At 47.8% G+C, this 21069-nt stretch overlaps 1 protein-coding gene across 7 annotated transcripts in view; it reads left to right on the top strand.

Annotated features, from left to right (window-relative positions):
* chd9 (chromodomain helicase DNA binding protein 9) overlaps positions 1–21069 on the top strand; it is an 82054-nt gene that overhangs the window by 15439 nt on the left and 45546 nt on the right. For 6 of the 7 annotated variants that reach the window (XM_030377774.1, XM_030377773.1, XM_030377772.1 and 3 more), the window contains exons 3-4: positions 11578–12050; positions 19322–19427. In XM_030377774.1, coding sequence (XP_030233634.1) covers positions 11578–12050; positions 19322–19427 — 579 coding nt within the window. Of the gene's footprint in view, positions 1–6818; positions 8155–11577; positions 12051–19321; positions 19428–21069 lie in introns of those variants that run through there. The other variant, XM_030377775.1, reaches the window with a different exon arrangement.

The following is a 21069-nucleotide window of genomic DNA, read 5'->3' as shown; positions in this document are numbered from 1 at the left end:
GCACCGGCTCGGCTGTTTGAAGCCCAGACGTGCCGACCTGGTTTCTCCCTCTGTGTCTCCATCCTCTCCGCTCGCTTACTTGACAAGATGTCTGCTCCCCCTCCTCCTTCTCCTTTATTTTCCTGAATTAACTGGAAATCACTTTGGATAAATTTGTCTGCTGAAGGATTAAGCGGAATAGAAACGGTCACGACCGAGTCATGCTCATTTCCACCTTTCTTCAAATGTGTCCCTCGTCTCCTTTTCCTTCGTCCACTCCACTCTCTCGACGCCTACTTCAGCGTCCACACGACGGCCTTTTCCAAGGACTCTTGGCAGCGGGATTGATTCTCCGTCATCCTGGCTAACGAGAGGCATCTCTGCGTCGGCTGTGATGCACTATCTCTCTCAGTGAATCACACAGTCCCATGACAAGACATGCTGGCAGGAATACTGGGGACAGACCCAAAGATCGTAAGCACTTGCATGCTCAGAAACACTGTTTATTGGTCATACAATACAGATGACTCCAGTCGCTATACAGGTTCATCTGTCTCATATGATGCATGTGTTTTAAACATGCGGACTGACACTTGGAATAGTTTTTTTAATGTGGTTCAATATTGAATACATTGAGCGTGTGAACAGGGGTAAGGCCTAGGTCTGACGTTTGTGTGGATCGGGTCGTTAGATGTTAGGCTGTCACTGCGGTAGCTCTCACATCCTCCTTTCCTACGAACCATCTCAATACTGAGACACAAACGCTAAATAACTTAAACGTCTGGGATCTCTGCCACGATCCCAGGCCGGCCGCCTGTACTACGGGGTTACGAGGATAATGAACCTTATCACAGAGCCAGATACGACCGGTTCCACACGGAGGGCTCAGAGAGGGGCAGGCCACAAGGCTGTGCGTGCTCCTGTTATATTTAGGTCATGGTTGCGTACGTTTTGTTTTTGTTTGTTTGTTGAGTACATGCTTTTACATACAATAAGTTCAGACAGAAATTTGACAAACATAAGGATATTAAATAAAGCATGAATAAAGATCATGATGTATGAGCAAATTAAATGATGCTACCTACCCAATGCGCTCACTGTCCTCACATACGGATTCAGCTTGGTTTGGTGTTTGCATTGCTGTGCATTGAGCGTTCTCGTCTGTTGACGGTATGTGGAAACACGTTTACGTAAAGGGCACACACAGCCTTCTTTACACAATGTGATTCCTGTTGTAAACATGGACACGGAGGGATGGCTCTCTCACCTCAGGCCTGCTCTGAAGTCTCACACATGCCCCCTAGTGTCGACCACCCGCCATGGCTTTGATCGCTCTAAAATAAAAAAATAAAACATTTATTTTCTGTTGCATACAGTTCTTTAATACCTCCTAAACGACTGTGACATTATTTTAATCAGTAAGAGCAGTTAAATCCTGTGAGGGTGTCAGGCTTAATTAAAATGAGCTCGTTAATGGATCTCCCGGTGGCAGGCTGATGGCCTCCTCTCGGTTCTAGAAGGTTCTAGCAGGTCTGCTGGAGGAACCACATCTCTGTGGTTTCTAGGACAGCGCTGTTTGAGGAGCTAATACTTGGATTTGGTGTGATCGATTCACTTGATGGCGAAGATTTGGGTCTCAGGTTTGTCTGTCGAGTGGATGGTCTGCTGGAGAAAGGGAATATAATTACAATGATTTTGTACCTTTCTTGAATTTAGTTTTGATGAATTTGGTTTAACTGTACTCAATTCACACATGATACATTTCATTTGTTTAGTTTTTTTTATGAAATGCTGCATAACCTGGCCATGAAGTAAAGGCATAAAGATAAATACATAATCAGATTTTAACCTTCCATCCCCCTTCTTTGTATTGGATTTTACGGTACAAATGTTGACAACGCATGGGAAGTCAAGGTGTCCCACCAGCAACTCAGCTTAATCCTGTGGGATGCGAGCCGCGACCAGTCTGTTGTTGCAGAACAATGCGAGCGATGTTTTCACTGCCAATGTGTTTAACACAAGCTGCTGCCTTCCTTGTCATCCAACTGCTTGGACAATATTGTATCTGAGCAATAACTTCAGAACGTATTGATCGTCATTTAGGGTATGTTTGAGGGTGTGATGTGATCCATATGTTTGTAGGATTAAAAAGTATGAATGAAACACCATGGGCTCCATCCACTACACTTTATAGCATACCCCTGGAGTAGGGTTAAGGAGTTATGTCACAGAAACGGGGTGATTATCGCCTGTAATAATAACAATAATTATTATACAATAATAAAGTGTTCTCGTCAGTCAATTCAAAATACATAATACAATTATGTAACGTTCCATGGTGTTGGAGATATTTATATTCCCGGTGTTTTTAAATGAATATAGGCCTACACATGAATCTCTTCCCCATTATAGTATGTTAGCTTAGCATGAAAAAAAACATGTATGCTACTCCCCAGTGGCACTGTGCAGCTGGGGACGATATTGACTGTGTGAACAAGTGGGCTGGTCGCTGAGCTTCTCTGTGTGACTGATGTATATGACTAATGCCGGAGCAGGTGGGCGGAACCACACTTACTCTCCTCCAATGACGTCACAGCAACACAGGATTCATGTTCTTGGCTCACGTGAGGCTCCGTGCCATAAAATGGATCTCACTAGCTGGGTGAGCAGCGTCTCTCACTGCTACACGCTCAGTATGGCTTTACTACGGGGATGGTGGAGTCAGCCATGTTGCCCTCCTCCCCTGGTTGTTCTTGTCAGTGTTTTTGTCTCTTGTGCCTGTTGTGTTGTCGTCTCTGATGTTGTGAGGTAGCGGGGTGTTTCTGAGGGGGGAGGCCGGGGGAGGCTGGGGGAGGTGCTGCAACACTAATACAGGCCTTTTGATGAGGTTATAATGGAATGTAGACAGGAAGACACCTGTGCCTCTGCATATACTCGTCACTGGCTACACGCACACACACTCGCGCACACATTCACACTCCCACGCGCACACACACACACACACACTCACACACACACACACACACACATACAGGCGTGCACAAGCACACACACACACACACACACTAACACACACAAACACACACACACTCGCAGCCGTGCGCACACACACACTCACACTCGTGCACACACACACACTCGCACTCGTTCACACACACACACACGCACGCACACACACACACACACACACATACACACACACACACACACACACACATACATACAGGCGTGCACAAGCACACACACACTAACACACACAAACACACACACACACACACACACACTCGCAGCCGTGCGCACACACACACTCACACTCGTGCACACACACACACACTCGCACTCGTTCACACACACACACACACACACACACACACACACACACACACACACACACACACACACACACACACACACACACACACACACTTGTTCCCTTTCATTGGCTCTCAAGTTCCCCTCCCCTCGCTGCTCACATGGCACCTCCCCTCCTCATCTGTCTTCAGAGGGGGCCACGCCCCCTCCTGGAGCTGCCAGACTCGTTTGCATATAAACCGTTCCGTTGCCAAGGAGCCACTCTTGTCATGTGACCACTCAAGCGTGTGCGTAATGATCGTAGAAAAAAAAGAAAATTCTCCCTGCTTTTGCCTCTTCCCTCCTCCTTCATGTTGACACACACACATACACACACACACACACACAAACACACACACACAAATACACAAACACAAAACGTTTTCCCTGGCGCAACATGGAGACCGATAAAAGCCTTGCTGTGTTTTGAATCGACCAGGCTTTATTGAGAATCTATCTCTTACAGTAGGGCCCAGTAGGTACATGGTGATGTCACATCGCAGTGACGGCCTCCATTATGGACGCAACCCTGGAATGTGTTTTATCATGTCAGCGCTAATAGCCTTTAGGTCGTTGTTTAGTAATTAATCGTGAAATGAGTCGTCATTACGGGGAGAAGATGTTGTGTTTGAAACTGCCACAGCGCTTCTCATGCGAGACGTTGTAAAAAGAGGTTTTCATTAGCCTAGATAACGTATTATTATTATACATTCACGATGATTTAGGATTCTACAGAACTACAGAACTCTCTTGAGGGCTCTCAATATGGCGAATATCGTCAACCAAAGAACGATGATTCATGTGATGTACCAACCCTATTGCTAGATGGGATTCTGCGTTTTTTCCTCTACTAAGCTATCTCTGAGCAGGGTTCACAGTTTCCTCTCAACATTTGATGCACATTTCTGTTAAAAAAAGGACAAGACAGGCTCCGGCGCCATTGGTTGTATGTTTCGGAAACATTTGATCCGTGTGTCAAGGCCCTTCCAGCAGGCTGTTTATGTTTGTACACTGAAACGTGTTTCCCCACTGCCAGGGAACGGATAGAGAGTGGCCCTGAATAAGGTCCGTCGCTGGGCTTGTGTTTTTGGATCTGTTTCCAACAAACACACATAGTCTCACGCATACGCACAAGCACACGCAAACACACAGTGTCACACACACACACAATGTCACACACACACACACACACACACACATACAAATACACAGTATCTCACACACACACACACACACACACACACACACACACACTGTCACACATACACACACACACACACACAAACACATACACACACACACACACACACACACACACACACACACACACACACACACACACACACACACACACACACACACACACACACACACAATATCTCACACATACACACACACACACACACACACACACACACACACACACACACACACACACACACACACACACACACACACAGGCCTCCACTGCAGCGGGTCAAACTCCAAGGCCTGGACCAGCTGTCTGCTCCGGCGCCAAGTGTTTCAGTCACAGGAAGAAAAATAACAGAATTTGGCACCGACAAACAATGCGCGTACACGTGCACGTACACGTACACACACACACACACACACACACATACACATGTACACTGGTCACTTTTCCCTGAATGACACGTGATGTGTTATCTGTCTGAAAAAGGCTCTCAGAAACATTGTACCTTCATCAGTGGACTCTTCATTTTAATATAAAATATAAACTGGCCTATAGCTGTGAGCATGTAGATGTAAGTTCACAGAACAGTACATGCACACAGGCACACACACAACACTGTGTGACCGTTTTCGACCCTGTCTTTTGGTGTACAGATGTTCCACGAGGATACTGAGGCTCTCCGTCCCGCATTCAAGGTTGTGGTGTCATTTCATATTAATATTGTATTTAGTCCGAGCAACATCTTGATGTGCTTCATATGAGTGTTCAGTAACAGGAAATAAGTGACTTAATCTGTGGTTTGAACTCTATGGCCTGGTGAAAAGTGACTTTCCCTCGGGCTGTGAGAGCATGTCCAGTAAACGTTTAGTGTATTTCCTCATATGTGTTACCAAGACGATGTCTCTACCATATGGGGTTAACTATATGACTATTGCTTGTGACTAAGGGGATTTTATTATTTTTTTATTTTAATTTATTTTATATTAAGTCCATTTTCTGTAGTACATTGTCAAAAAAACACAGTTTAATAGCAAACTTATTTCCTCATCTTCTGTCCCTTTAATTCCCTCAGTGTTACCTGATGACAAAGCAAAGGGTAGTTAGTTCACAACACTGCGTCTTGGAGAGGAGTGGGCTCGAGTCCTCTGTGTGTGGGGTCCCGGTTGTCGTGGGAACGTTGTCCCTGTCCCATGCACATCCCCGTCTCAAAGATACCCCCCCGGCCCGCTGTGTGTGTTTATGTGGAGCCGTGTTTGGGTAGACCCCAACCCAATCAAATCAAACACAACAATATTTGAGATTTTGAATCGGTGAGTCAACCGGTCGATAAAAAACACTCTAAACCCCCCGGCCCCCCTCACAACACAGGATAATCTGGAAAGAAAAAGCATGTTAGAACCATCAACCAATCACTGCTCTGCTAACCAGAGTCGGAGGGTGAATTTGGCCCAGAATCTGGCTGATTATTCTGTGGTGTCGACCCAGCATAACATAACTAAAGGAACCTTTGTGTCAGAAGGAACTGGTCCACCCTCACGTGTGTGTGTGCGTGTGTGTGTGTGTGTGTGTGTGTGTGTGTGTGTGTGTGTGTGTGTGTGTGTGTGTGTGTGTGTGTGTGTGTGTGTGTGTGTGTGTGTGTGTGTGTGTGTGTGCCTGCCTGTGTGTTAGCTGACCCTGGTGTGAGCTGACCCGTGGTGGTCCCGTGTCTGGCCGTGAGCCTGCTCCGTGTCGAGGCGGACCCCCGGACCATGTGCCTGGCTGGACACGTGGTCCTGGCTGCCAGTGCTGCTGGTCTCCCCCTCTCCCCCTCTCCCCCGGACCCCTCCTTTGCGCTGTTGCCACGGTGTGTCAGCGTGCCCCGCGCTGGCATGCGGTCGTCTGGCGGGCCGCATGACGTCTGGGTTGTGTGACAGCATGAGGGCCGGCTATATTAAGTGTGTGGCTCACCTGGGAGCGTGGGTTGGTGTCGTTTACTTTGGGGGCTCTTCAGGTCAGCTTCATACTTTTTACAGGGCAGTAGCTGTATTTTTTTTTATGAGGTGACTTGCAAGTTATATTTAAAAAAACAAATTTACAAATGTACTAACAGGGTCTCACAAGCCGAACACGTCGCTGAAATCCAGAACCTCAGGAGTTAAGGGGAAGTTAATGTAATAACTACTAGCACCATCTGCTGGTCTATTTTATCACAAAGAACGAGAGAGAGGAAGAGAGAGAGAGAGCGAGGGAGAGAGAGAGAGAAAAGGAGAGCGAGAGCGAAACAGAGAGAAAGAAGGGAGGGGGGGGGGGGGGGGGGGGGGGGGGCGAAGAAAAACGAGCCTGGGTTTTAACGACATCTCTAATATTCATGCTGATGCATTTCGCTGCTTTGTGCTTTCATACCGCCTCGCTCTGCCTGCCGGAGAGCCGCGTCGGCCAGTCGAGCCCCCGTCAGAGAGAGAGGGAAGGGCAGCGCCGGAGCAGAGGACGTGGGGGAGGAGGAGAATTAAAAGAAACACAAAAAAAAAACAAGTGGAAAAAAAAAAGCCGGATAAACCAACGAGGCGGGCGGGCGGAACACAAAAGGCTCGGCGTGCGGTTCTTTTTTTCTGGCGTGTAAGCGGAGGACACCTACCTTAGCCTGACATGTGACGACCGGAGGAAGAAGCAAGAAGAGGAAAAGAACCGGAAAAAACCAAGAGGGGAGGAGAGACGGCGCGAGAGAGAGAGAGAGAGAAGGGGAGAGAGAGGGGGAGAGAGAGAGGGACGGACCAACAAGGGAAGAGAGAGAGCACGAGATCGCAGGCGGTGAGAGGAATCAATGAGACGCGCGGAGAGGGGTCGCAGAGGAAGGCAACTCTGACACAAATACACACGCTCACTCTCACACACACTCTCTCACACACACACACACACACACACACACGCACACACACACGCAGTCATCGGCGCCGGCATAGATACACACACAGACACAGACACACACACACATGCCCAGGGACTGGAGCTAAGCCGGACGGCGTCGACCCACAGAGCAGCAGAATGAGTGCTTCCTGGATCGCCACGCACCTCCTCCACCGCCCACAGCGCTGCTCCCTCCACACGCCGTGAAGGGGGAGAGAGGGAGGGGGAGAGGGAGGGAGGGAGAGCCAGAGAGAGTCTGTGTGTGAGTAAGAGAGAGAGAGAGAGAGAGAGAGAGAGAGAGAGCAAAAGAGCTCCCCATGCACTCCTCTTGAGCCCTGCCTGCTGGGGGAGGAGGAGGAGGAGGAGGAGGAGGAGGTGACGGAGCAGCGATCTTCCACTGCCCCGAGGAGCGCTGACTGGGGGGGAGCCGGGGGAGGGAGGGAGGGGGGAGGCACGCCGCGCCGCTCAAGGAAGACCAGAAGAACCGTGCGCACCCGCGAGAGAGAGAGAGAGAGAGAGAGCGCGTGCGAGAGACGAGCGAAGCAGAGTGACACAGAGACAGAGTGAGCGAGCGTGTGAGAGAGAGTGAGTGAGTGTGTGAGTGAGTGAGCGAGGGGGGGGAGGGAGGGAGATAGAGACAAAAAAAAACCGGGCGAAAGGGCAAGGCTTTTGTTAGGCTGTTGGAGAGGGGGAGGAAAAGAGAGAAAAAAAGCACCATGTCTACAGTGAAGAGGCCAAGAGGAAGGGTAAGTGAGCCGCACAGAGAGCTGAGTGAGAGAGAGAGTGAGAGGGAGGGAGGGAGGGAGGGAGGGAGGGAGGGAGGGAGGAAGGGTGGGAGGGAGGGAGGAGGGGCTGGCAGGAACTGAGCAACTGAACAACCTCTTCTGCTACTGGTTCATGCTGCACCGCCGCCATCTTGAACGTATTGCTGTTTTCCTTTTTTCATTCCCCCCCTCTCCTCACACTCCCCCTCCCCCTCACCCATACTCATTTGCTTAGCTGCGTGTATGTGGGCCTTATGTAGACATAGTAGCTCCACCGGATTCTCCCTTTTGTCGTCACCCCCTCTCTCCCTCCCTCCCTCCCCCCTCTGCTCATTTCATGCCTTGTTTTTCCACTCTTTACAGCCTCGTCGCCTCGGAGCGATTCCACGCTGTGTGTGTTCGTGTTAGTGTGTGCCTGTGTCCTACTGTGGAGTGTTGACAAGGCTCGCTCTGCCCGTATATCTCTTTTAATGATTGCTCGCGGCCGAGCCACCGGAGAGCGAGAGAGCAAGCGAGTGGCTGGCCCACATAGCCTCCTTATCGTGTGCTTCTCCTGCCCTGGTCCCATTGTTTTTAATGGGACCGCATGCAGACAGATTGAAATCACTGCAGTGCTGGCAGCCTGTAATTTCAGTTATTTATAGATGTATCTCACAGCTGCAGCACTCTGTCCATTTTGGTGCATTTCATCTTCCGACTCTGCCCCTGTCGGTGTCCACGTCGCTGTCTTACTTTTCTGCTGAGCCTCCTCTCTTGTTGTCGTGTGTTGTTCTCTTCCGCTGCCTCTCGTTCTCCCCCCTCCTCGCCATTCTACTCTCACCTCACCCCCCTGGCTCCCCCGTATTGCCTCAAACTTTAATAAGAACATTCCAGCGTGGAGCTCATTTGGTTCTAATCACCTTTTCATCTTGTTTCACCAAGAAACACAGCTTCTTGGGGGGATGGCAGGGAGACTGTGTGTCTGTGTGTGTGTGTGTGTGTGGCTGACTGTGTGTTTTTATGTTTTGAATGAATGAATGAATGAATAAATCACTGCTTACATTACCCTCCCCCATTTTGTTTAAATCGTATGGTTAGTAAGTGTGTGTGTGTGTGTGTGTGTATGTTTCCGCGTTTGTCAATGCACGTGTGTGGGTTAGGTGTGTGTGTGCTTCCGCATTTGTGTGTGTGTGTTTTGCTGTGTTTAGTTGAGTACGTCTGTACATTTATGGATAGTATATGTGTGTGTGTGTGTATTTGCACGTTGACGTGTGTGTGTGTGGTTGCATGCGGGCACTCGCACAGAGGTCATTTATATGTAAATAATACATAGCAGTCTCGTCATGTATTATTCACATATTATTGCCCATCAGGTGCGCTGGATAATTTACGACTGCAACAGTCTCACAGTCTATGCCGTTGATCCCTCCCTAAACAGAAGGCCCACCAACAGGAACAGCATGTTAATGTGTTCCTGTTGGATTCAATAGAGTTCTGCTCCAGGGGTTCTTAGCAGTCGTCTTTACAGGCTCGATGAATGACTTTGAAACAGGCCCTATCTTAAAACTCCCCAGTCATGCCTCTGCTTATGTTTGAGTTTGAGTTAAGGCCCCAAGCGAAACAGTTCTTGAATACATATAAACCTCATACTATCTCATAATACATCTCATATTGTTGCCATGTTGACCCCTAATGTTGGGTACACACTTAGAGACAAGTCAGAGATCTCACGATAGCTTAGGATGAATTTGACTGTTTTGGTCGTTAAGTGAGCGGAAGGAAACGATTTAGCCATCACAGTACACCACACGCCAAACAATTCAAAACAATGTTTGAGATTTTGTATCAGTGAGACCCCGATCAAAAATAACACTCTTGACACTCCAAACACCACAGGATCATCTGGCTAAAACGCCCATGTTAGAACCTTCAACCAATCAGCGCTTTGCTGACCAGAGTCAGAAGGGGAATCTGGCCCAGAATCTGGCTAATCATCCTGTGATGTCGACCCAGCATAACATAACTCACGTGTGTGTGTGTGTGTGTGTGTGTGTGTGTGTGTGTGTGTGCGTGTGCGTGTGTGTTGGTGTGTGTGCGGGTGGAAAAGAGGGAGATAAATGTACAAGACACGTGAGGCAATGCTGTGTATCCCCCCCACACACACAGACACAATGAGACACAAAGCAGACAAGGGGTTTGCACAGCAGTTCAAAGATCTTTTGCCACCAAATAAACTTTTGCTTCTCTGCTTTGAACGTAAGCCGTGCTCCATGTGTGTTTTGTGCTCCTGCAGCATAATTACACCTGATCTCATGCTTCTGCCACTATTTCCTGTAACGGTAACAAAGCTTGCATTGTGCCTCTCATCCAATGGCTGTGGGCCTAGGAAGCGATGCTGCTCGCCCCGACATTGCCCTGCGTTCCGACTTTCCCTTAATGTTCCTGTGCTGCGTGTTATGAAACGCGACCCCAAAGGCATGACGCACACACCGGTTTTTGGGCCGGCCTTGCCCTTGCATTATTGTATGTTATTTTATTCCTGAGAGGAAACATCACCTTATATGGGCGCATTAAAGATAGCTCACGCAAAGCTAGAAACAACGGATGTCTTTTTTGTTTTTGTTGCAGATAAGTGGAAGTCGATATGGAAATGGAGTTTTAAAGAGTGGCAACATAGTGGATATGAACTTGCATTTCTTCTGCCACAGCTCTTGCAAGTCTTCTTGTAATCTATGTGTGATTCTCTTTTAACATTAGAATTCACTATCTTCCTCGGTTCTTATGATTTGATCTGATGAAGCTGAAGGGAGCTCATTGGGAGAATTTATATTGTTGTCGTTGTTGTCGTATTGTACACAAAGTATAGTTTGCATACACGGCTTAAACCTACTTCTTTCAAAAAAATTTGGGGATATCTTCAATATCCCTTCCAATGGAAGTTATACTTATTAAAACATGTGGTGCTGGGAACCTACTGGAACGGGTTACTCTCCAAACAAGCCTATCAATGCATGCTTAGATTCCAACCAATTACCACCCAGTTGATACCAAAGACACGCCCCTCCCTTCCCCGGTGAAGGTGAGTTAATGATTGAAGGCAGCAGGTGTTCTGATTGGTCAGAGTGACTGGCCTACCTTCAGTGTGCTCGACGTACGGCACGGTTAGCCACCGCAACTCTAGCTCTCAAGAGCCTCCCTGAAGTCAACACAAAGTAGAATTATAAAACCCACCTGCTTGTTGTTCCACCGTCCTTCCATAATGACATCACCCCTTTATAAGTGAGAGCCTGGTCAAGGCATCTTAAAGACCAGTCTGTGATGACATAGTAGACCGTGGAGACTCACCCCCCCCTTGTGTCTCTCTCTCTCTCTCTCTCTCTCTCTCTCTCTCTCTCTCTCTCTCTCTCTCTCTCTCTCCTACATCAGCCTCGCAAGAATGCCAACGGTCCCAGTAGCAACCAGCAGGTGGTCAGCCCCCCGCTGAAGAGCAGCTCGTCCTCTTCCTCGTCGTCCTCGTCGTCCTCGTCTTCGTCCTCCAGCTCTTCGTCGGAGAAGAAGAGCCAGCGGAGGGGGTCCGCCCTGCCGCCGCCGCCGCCCCATTCGTCCCAGCAGGCGGCGCTGCTGCAGCAGCAGCTGATGGAGGCGACGGAGGACAAGCAGGAGAAGGCCAATCGCATCATCTCGGAGGCCATCGCCAAGGCCCGGCAGCGCGGGGAGAAGAACATCCCCCGGGTCATGAGCCCCGAGAGCTTCCCCAGCTCGTCGTCGGCGATGCGCAAGGCCCAGCGGGAGATGGAGCGCGAGCGCAAGGCCAGCAGCAAGGCCCGCGTCAAGAGCAAGTCCTCCAAGAAGGTCTGCATCGTGCCCTCCGCCAAGATCAAGCAGAAGGCCAAGATCGGGTATGTAGCACTTTCTGTTCTCCTCTGGGCCGACGGTGTGAGCTGTGAGTGAGGCATCGCTGTGGGTCTGACTTGTGTTGTTTGTGTGCAGTGTGTGAGTGGAGTGAGGCGTGGTTGTGGGTCTGTCTGTGTGCGTTGTGTTACTGTGGAGCCTCGTTGTGGGTCTGACTGTGTTGGCAGTGTGTGGTGCATACTGTGAGTGAGGCATCGTTGTCGGTCTGACTGTTTTGACTGTGTGCGGCGACTCAGAAGTGTGTGTGTGTTTTTTGTTTTTGGAAAAATCCTTGGAAACATCGTTATATATTTTTTTTATTACACCAGATGACTCTAAGATTTAGACTAATTTCCATTTTTCTTAACTTGATCCCTTATTCAGGAGCTTGACTTTTAAGGTTGCTAGCTTGCAGTTTCTTCGAGTGGAAAAGCAGTTGCTGAAAGGACAGTTCAAAGTTCAGTTGTATTTACAGCACACCATAAGAATAAACCAGTCCTACTCGCTGGTACAGACAAACACGGTGTGTGTGTGTGTGTGTGTGTTTGTGTGTGTGTGTGTGTGTGTGTGTGTGTGTGTGTGTGTGTGTGTGTGTGTGTGTGTGTGTGTGTGTGTGTGTGTGTGTGTGTGTGTGTGTGTGTGTGTGGGTGGCGTGAGCAATGTAAAGGTTGCCGCTAGTGTAAGGGAGACTTGAGACGTCTGGCTCACTCAGGGGTCGACGCGGATCTATAGATCTGTAGAGGGACATCAGGATCCAGGGCAGCCTTCACGTCTCAAAGTGTGCCTCTTGGCCCTCACAGCATGGATCTGGCCCTCAGCTCTGAGTGCCACCACTTTGGATCAGTTCTTGCACAGCGACTATCAACTAGTTTTACTAACCATGATGGTAAACGGGTCCATTCCATGTCTACTTCATGGTACCGTTTTTTCAAGCATTGCTTTTGACACCTCATTCTGCTGAGCATAAGGTGCCCTTCCCTTTAAGCTAAACCTGTGATTCATTCATGTCTTTCGATTTAGCAGAATGGTGTGTGTTTGTGGGTGTGTGTGTGTGTGTGTGTGTGTGAGAAAATACCACCTTGACTCTGGCGCTTTCTATGTTGACTTCCTGAAGCGTTTCTTTTCTTAGTTGCCACATCCCTCGATTTAAGCAACAATGTCACTGAAAGCAATGGAAGAAATAAACTGCATGTTTAGCTTGACACTGCCATGGCCACGGCTGAGCTGGAAACGACTGAATAAATACATTCCCAAGGACAACACAGATTAGCTAATATGCCAGTCCCTTTCTGTAGTTGTACAGAGAAAAAGTACAGCATATCACAAAACCACTTCTCATAAGGATGACCTACTTAGTGTGTGTGTGTGTGTGTGTGTGTGTGTGTGTGTGTGTGTGTGTGTGTGTGTGTGTGTGTGTGTGTGTGTGTGTGTGTGTGTGGCAGAATGTGGCCTACATGAGGAAAGGAACTCACTCACACACAGAATGGCCCAGTCTTTGGCGCTGGCTTTTGTTTCAATGGCCTTTTCATAACATGCGTTACGTCACACATTCCTGCCATTTTGAAACAAATTCACAGAGAGGGACGGTTGAGCTCGAAGGGACAACATAGGTCACGACCTGTATGTACTGCTTCTGGGATATCAATCTTCAGCGTTTTGCCTATGCTAAGAACCAGGTTTTGTTTTGGTTATCTTGCAATCTCTTCCACAGAGAAGTACAGGTTCTTCTTGTTGGTCAGGTGGCGGTGTTGTGTGTTAACACAGCCCCGAGTGTAAGCAGACTGAGCTCCAATCATTTCTTTGAAAGGAGGTGGAGGGAGTCGGAGCTGAACGCTGGAGCCTGGCTGGCCCGCCACTGGTTCCCAGGCTACTCTGCACGAGGGCTTTGCTGAGCCTGTTGTGTGTCAAGACGCTGCCTTCATATTCAATTGAACTGCAGATAAAATAAGTCATAAGTTACAATTAAATGGAGGCTGATGTCTTGCTGAGGGTTTGTACATTCCCAATGAGATGGCCCTTTTTCTGTTTGTGTTTACTCCCATGTTGGATGGGTGGGTGTTTTTCTTTTTCGTAAGAACTGGATAATTATGATTGCGATGGTCTGGCTCTTGAGTGACCACCGAAGTGTGTGTGTGTGTGTCTTTGAGTGTGTGTTCGCGTACGTGTGTGTGTGTGTGTGTGTGTGTGTGTGTGTGTGTGTGTGTGTGTGTGTGTGTGTGTGTGTGTGTGTGTGTGTGTGTGTGTGTGTGTGTGTGTGTGTGTGTGTGTGTGTGTGTGTGTGTGTGTGTCCAAGGTTCTCTCATTAAATATGAATGCGTGGCGGCAGCGGCTGCAGCTCACCGTCTCGGAGAGTCATTACTCCCGCCCGGCGCTGAGCTCTTCAAGGATACCCCAGCCTTGTACTTTCATTTCTGCAATGGCTCGAGAGTGTGTCGCTGAGTTCTGTGTGTTTGGAGTGAGATTTCCTTGTGCTGCTGTTATTGTGGGCACAAGACGGACAAACAGGCAGGCTTGATAGACAGAAGGCCGAAAGTCTTCCTCAAGACCTGTTCACCCTCCCTTGAAAAGCGAACCTACTCCTGTGTTGAGGTGAACTGCGTGTTCCGACCACATTGATGCGGTTAGCCTTCCTTCTGGGATAAACCGGGGTACCTTTATTGTTGTAGGCGGCCACACACTAAGAGCTACCTAATGCTGTTCTTGCTGATGCTCTTCCCATTGTCATTAAAGGAAATTCAACAACAGAACGAAGAACAGAAGGAAACCTAAAGCATAGCATTTTCCTGATGAACCACTCACGTTAATGGCGTTCTTGTAGTGACATAAGGTCTATGACGTAAACATGTTTACTCAAACATGGCATAACATACCACAGCATAGCCTAACACATTTTTCATTTTATTGTATGGTTTTATGTCATTTGCATAACTGGCAAACCTCCCTGCTGAAAAAAAGGCTTCACATCGGATATCTTTCCTGCTGTCTGCCCCCTAACCTCTTTCCATTCCCCCCTCAGTTTTGAATATTAGTTCTTCCCACTACGCTGCAGGCTGTGAATGCACCATTTCCTCCAGGCGGCCATGTTGTGAATGTTTAACGGTATAAACCAGTGTTATGTACACTTGGTATTAGAGGGGGATAAAAATCTAAACAAAATGGTGCTCATGAGATCAATTACAAGATAGAAAATGGGGGTTTATGTGTAGCATGTGCACTGCAGCATACAGCTATTCATATCTCAGGCTCGCCTGCTTTCCTCTCGTCTAATCTCTCCCTCACTGGCTCATTTGGGGAAAATATGGAAAGCTGTTCCATTAATAATATTTTTTTCTTTAAAGCCTATCCGGGATATACATTTGGGTGCAATCAATGATGCAACAACTCGCTAACAATATGACGTGTGTGCCTGCATGCGTGTGTGTGTGTGTGTGCGTGCGTGTGTGCATGTTTTACATGATTGGGTTTCTGAGAACACCCACGCGAAGGTGTCTAATGCATGCACGATGGAGATTGATAGAGTGTGGTGTGAACCCATTCCTTTTCTTTAAAGTCAACCTTAACTGGAGCAGATACCGCACTCGCTAACGCACTCAAATCCCTTGTGTGGCTGGATGTGCTGTGCTAGTATTTATCCTAACAGAGTGATTTGTTGCTACTCTACCTACTACCACCGGTGGTGCGCTGTGTTGAGATTGAGATTATAAACCTCCATTCACAAGAAAGGGGGATTTTCTAGCATGGGCTGTTGCCACCGTTGTAATAAGCCCTTCAGGATGAGAGAGTGAGACACGCACACACACACGCACACACGCATAACATGAAACACTGAGCAACACATTTTGACAGTGACCAAACCACCCCACACGATCGTCGACACGGAGCTAGGCCTACTTGCAGCCTATGACGGATTAATCAAAGACGTCTGAGCAGACACACTCTTCCATTGTCCCTTTATGCACTTATATGTGCGTTATGTGATGCAAACATGCGTCACCAGCACACCGTGTGCTGCCAAGTAGGGCAGGCGCTGTTGCAACGTGGACGACACGCCTCTTCCCAGTTTAACCACGGCAAGCCCAGGCTGGGAATACACTGGATGTCCTAGTGGGTCGTCATGGCCTGTGTATAGCACCACGGCGTCGAGGGGGTCAACACGTCCACGTTTGGCTCGTGTACGAAGGCCTCAGGCCTTCTAGCCCTCCAGTACACATCCCCAGTATGCAGATTCTCGCATGGCTAGCGTTGTGATTCTGAAACGTGTTTTTAATTCATGGCTGCTGCTGCTGTGAGGGCGTCCGACGGAGAGACGCTCTGGACCCGCTATATTCAGCTGTCTTTCTAGGTGACACTGTTATCCTGCTATTCCAGACCACTCCTGCCCGGGTGTACGCGGGAATGCTCTGCCTTGCGCGGCCTGCACGTATATACTCACCGCTCCCCGGGGTTTATTGGCCGCTGTCTGTTGTTCCCGGGTGGTATTATACACAGGATGTGATGTCATTGTAATTACCAGCCCAGCCACCCACACAGACGGATCAGCCCCCCGCGGTTGCCTGGCAACCTAAAGTGTCATCACCAAGAGGATTTGTACAGTCCAATACCGTCTGTAGGAGCACGGGCCTATTCTTTAGGGGTGTCTCTGCATCGATCCGCCGCCTCTCTCTCTCTCTCTGTCTCTGTCTCTCTGTCTCTCTTTCTCTCTCTCTCTGTCTCTCTCTCTCTCTCTCTCTGTCTCTCTGTCTCTTGTTTCCCAAGCAGCCGTTATAACTGTATATAGATTTAGATCACACATATTGACATGTCTCTTATTGGCTTGCTGTGGTTTACTTTCAGACTGACGATATAGAGAGAGATGCTTCGCGTCAAAGTAATTGGTGCTTGGTCGGGCGTCACTGTGCAAAAGTTAATTAGGATTGATGGTCAAGTAGGCAGGGGCGGTTTGCCTGCGTACTACTTTTGAAAAGTCTTTGTTAAAACAAAGTGTCTTATCTATGTCGATTCTCTGCTCTCTGATGAACTGATCTAACTGTACAGAGCGGACGTCGCTGGCTGGTCGCTGGCTTCCACTTAAGTGAAGTTCAGTGGGGAAGGACGGACGGAGGGGCTAGGGTTTTGCTGTGGTTGGGTCAAGCCGACCGGTAGCTTTCTACTGAGTCGTAGTCATGACGGGCCTAGAGCGCTGAATGCTGAGCATGGTTCACCATGGTGTCAGGGTCTGGACAAGACACAACAAGCTGCTGGCGTGTGTGTGTGTGTGTGTGTGTGTGTGTGTGTGTGTGTGTGTGTGTGTGTGTGTGTGTGTGTGTGTGTGTGTGTGTGTGTGTGTGTGTGTGTGTGTGTGTGTGTGTGTGTGTGTGTGTGTGTGTGTGTGTGACCGGGTGTAATTATTGTGTAAATGATTGATTACAATTGATAAACAAAACGCTGGTTTCTAGCGAGAGCTCATGTGTATATTTATCGTGCCAATTTATTCGCTATGTCGAATAATCTCCGGAAATAAATGTTTTTCCAATAGGAGCATGCGTGTTGATGAACAACAGTGTGGATATGTTTCCCTCTTCCCCATTATGAGGCTAGTGTAACCGACACGAGCTTAGGGAAAATGGTTCCACATAACCCAAAATAAATTAATAATGTTTAAATAAGGTAATAATTTAAGTTTTATCTCATTAGCCCTACCATGGGATCGCATAATGGCTTGCGTCTTCCTTTTTTCATTCTATAACTCCAAAAATTTGGTTTAATTTCTCCTAGATTCCAACTGCCATCTATTGAAGCTGTAGCCCCTTAGATGCTAGATGCTATCACAGCATTCTTTCTTCGAGTTTCGCAAGCTGCGACCTGGTAAAAGTGACTCGATTACCCTTTACAGACAGCCTAAGGATTATATTTGGTAATACGGTCTTGTGTGTCGTGTTTGCAACTCTCTACATCCTCAATTAATCGAGGCTTATAGAGACCTATTTGGTGACACGAGAGTCGTCAAACAAGTTGCCATTCGTCTGTAGTCTGCTGTTGGTGCCTGGTCACTGTGGTTGTGGTGGATATGCGGCCTTTCCAATAACCCTTTGAAATCATAATACTTCCTGTTCAATTTAGTATGTTTAGACCAAGACATGAATGCATACAAGGCTGCTTCAATGCGGATGAAGTGTAGAATTGGTTTGGCTAATTTGCTGCGTTTTATTTTTTGATGTGTTCCTACATGTTCTGGTTTTATATTTTGAAGGTGTGGCCATGCACACTGTTCTTACGTGTTACTAACTCTGTTCTTTCTCAAATGTTTGGGTAAAACTTCCTTTTCTCACGCGGCTCCTCGGCATGTTGTGGACACGTGATTGGTCCAATGTGAGGTTTGCCACTCCCTTTTTGTTATTCTCCGTACATCTCTGTTGTTGGGATGAGAAGAAAGCCCCTTGAAGCTTTTTCAGTAGGGTTGCTTCAGCTTGTGTTACAAGGCTCACTTCTGCGTTTGTGGATCCAGAGGAGCATCTCTGGTCGACTTCCATCAGGCTCCTCAGAGAGGAATGATGAGAGTGGATGAGAAGAGAACAGTTTATTTGGAAGCAGATATTGTGTTTGGAGCCGATGAGTCGGGTCTCGTGAGCCCTGATATAGAGCCACTCAGGGGCTGTTGAAAATGACAGAACAGACAAATGCACTGACACCAGACTTGGGTCTAGAGACACGCACACACACACACACACACACACACACACACACACACACACACACACACACACACACACACACACACACACACACACACACACACACACACACACACACACACACACACACACACACACACACAGCTTAAACGCTGTTGTACTACATAAAGGAAAGAACAAATCCCCCAGTTTATTTGTGCTACTTGTCTGTATGAATGTGTGACATCCAACCCGACTTCCCCATGCGGAGTCCTGACTTTTCAACATGCCTCTCATGCTACAACAATTGGCCAAATGCGTTTTCTTTGCCCAGCGATAATGTTTCCTTTTGAAGATGGCATGGAAATACATACCAGCGGAGCGTTGTTTAAATTTAAGGCATCACAGAACATGACATACAATGAATTATTTAATGCCCCCATTGTGTGCGTGTGTATGTATTTGCTTTGACATATTGAGGGGGAATAATATATTATATTGCATCTTCATATATTGTATAACGTTTTTCAAATTGTATGTCGAGGTACAGCAGGCTGCCTCTCACTAGATGAAGAGAGAACGTTATCAAGCGGCTCAGGTTTGAATTATTTCCATTTTCTCCCCTCCAGGAAAATTGTCATCAAGATCGGAAAGAAGAAGAAACGAAAGCCTGAGTCCTCGGGGGACGAGGACGACGACCCTCCCCAGAGGCGCTCCTCCAAAGACGACGACGCGGTGAGACACTAACGAACAGAACAAAACGCACAACGTCATATATGATCAATAATCAATAATAGAGCGGCCACTTCACTGCAGCCTGGCATATTGCTGTCTGACGCCCGGTTTTTATGTAGAAGTTAAACAACATCGTTGCTATGAAACCATCTCATTCTTGCCGATATTTAGAGGCTGCTTTATTCTGAGACTGTTAGTCAAAAAACGCAAAAGAAGAGTTCAGTGGTGGGGAAGATCTTCCTCCTAGACACCCAAAATAACTCCCCAGAATTATCTCTTCCATCAATAAGTGTTGCATTGTGGGTGTGGAGCTTTTATAGCGCTGTGTGGACAGATTTGATGGACAGGTGTGATGGATTATTCCAACCACTCAGAAGAGGTTCCCTGGTTGGTTAGAAATGAAGCGAGAGCGGTCTAAATGCGTAATTGTCTCATGCAGCCCAGTCACGTCGGCATTCTCACGTTTCACTCATTAAGAGCTGACGAATGGGGATGGCATTCCTAACGAATGACACTTAAATTAATCATCGGAGCTATCACTTGAAATGATAGCTCTTTGATCATACGGTGTAGATCTTACCTAGCGACAATTATTCAAATAATTATTAAGAGAACTAATGCGTCCCACAGAGACATATTTCATGTTGGATCTAATTAGCGAACTGAAAACCTTGATGGGCTGACGCTGTGTGTCGACGATCCAATAAAAGTATTAAAAAGCATAACAGGCGGTGTTTACTCTGCGTTCACGCTCTGTCATTAAGCGGCCTTCAGTTGGGGAATGAGTGGGTAGCTACCCGGTCCGAGTCAAGCAGTGTTTACTGAGAACTGAAATACCAAAACAATAGTGTTTAAAGCACGGCAAAGTGGGGGGTGATCACCGGTCCGGGTCCAGTCGTTTACAACCCTTGAACCTGGAGGGTTCAGGGTCTGATGGGGCGGCATGTGACTCAGGAGGTAGAGCGGGTTTGCTGGTAACCGGAAGGTTGCTAGTTCGATCCCCAGCTTCTCCTAGCCGAGTGTCGAGGTGTCCCTGAGCAAGACTTAACCCTGACTGCTCCTGACAAGGTGGCCGCCATCTTTTTTGCATGGTAGACTCCGCTGTCGGTGTGTGAAGGTTTGCATGAATAGGTGATGTTAGGCAATAATGCAAAGCACTTTGAGTGGCCACTGGTTAGGAAAGCGCTATATAAAGTGTGTCTGTCGCGCCTTGCTTTAGATCGCTTAATCGCACAGCGTCTATTGGGACTTTTCTGAGTCAGTGTGCTTCGAGGACTTTGACGTACACAAATCAACCTAGGCATGGATGATGCCCACAGCCCGTGGTATTGGGGGCAGTTATTCTCTGCCTCGGTGGGGCATCTTTAACGTTGAATGGCGCTGCGTTTGTTCCTTACGCTGATGACGTCAAACGCTTCTGCGTGCTCTCCATCAATCAGAGTTTTATCATTTTTGGAGCGTGGGGAAACTGTACATAATGAGACAGAACAGAGATCTGTACATACAGAACAGAGATCTCCACAGAGAGAGAGGCCACTGTCTGATTACACACTTGTATTATTTTAAAGTCAAGGAAGGCACAGTATTTACTTGATGAAATTCTCTCCACTTCCCGACAATAATCAATAAATCAAATGCTCTG

Source organism: Gadus morhua, chromosome 14 (assembly GCF_902167405.1).
Source record: "Gadus morhua chromosome 14, gadMor3.0, whole genome shotgun sequence".
Classification (NCBI taxonomy): Eukaryota; Metazoa; Chordata; class Actinopteri; order Gadiformes; family Gadidae; genus Gadus; species Gadus morhua.
Note: the sequence above shows the minus strand (reverse complement) of the source record. Positions and strands in the feature narration are given on the sequence as shown.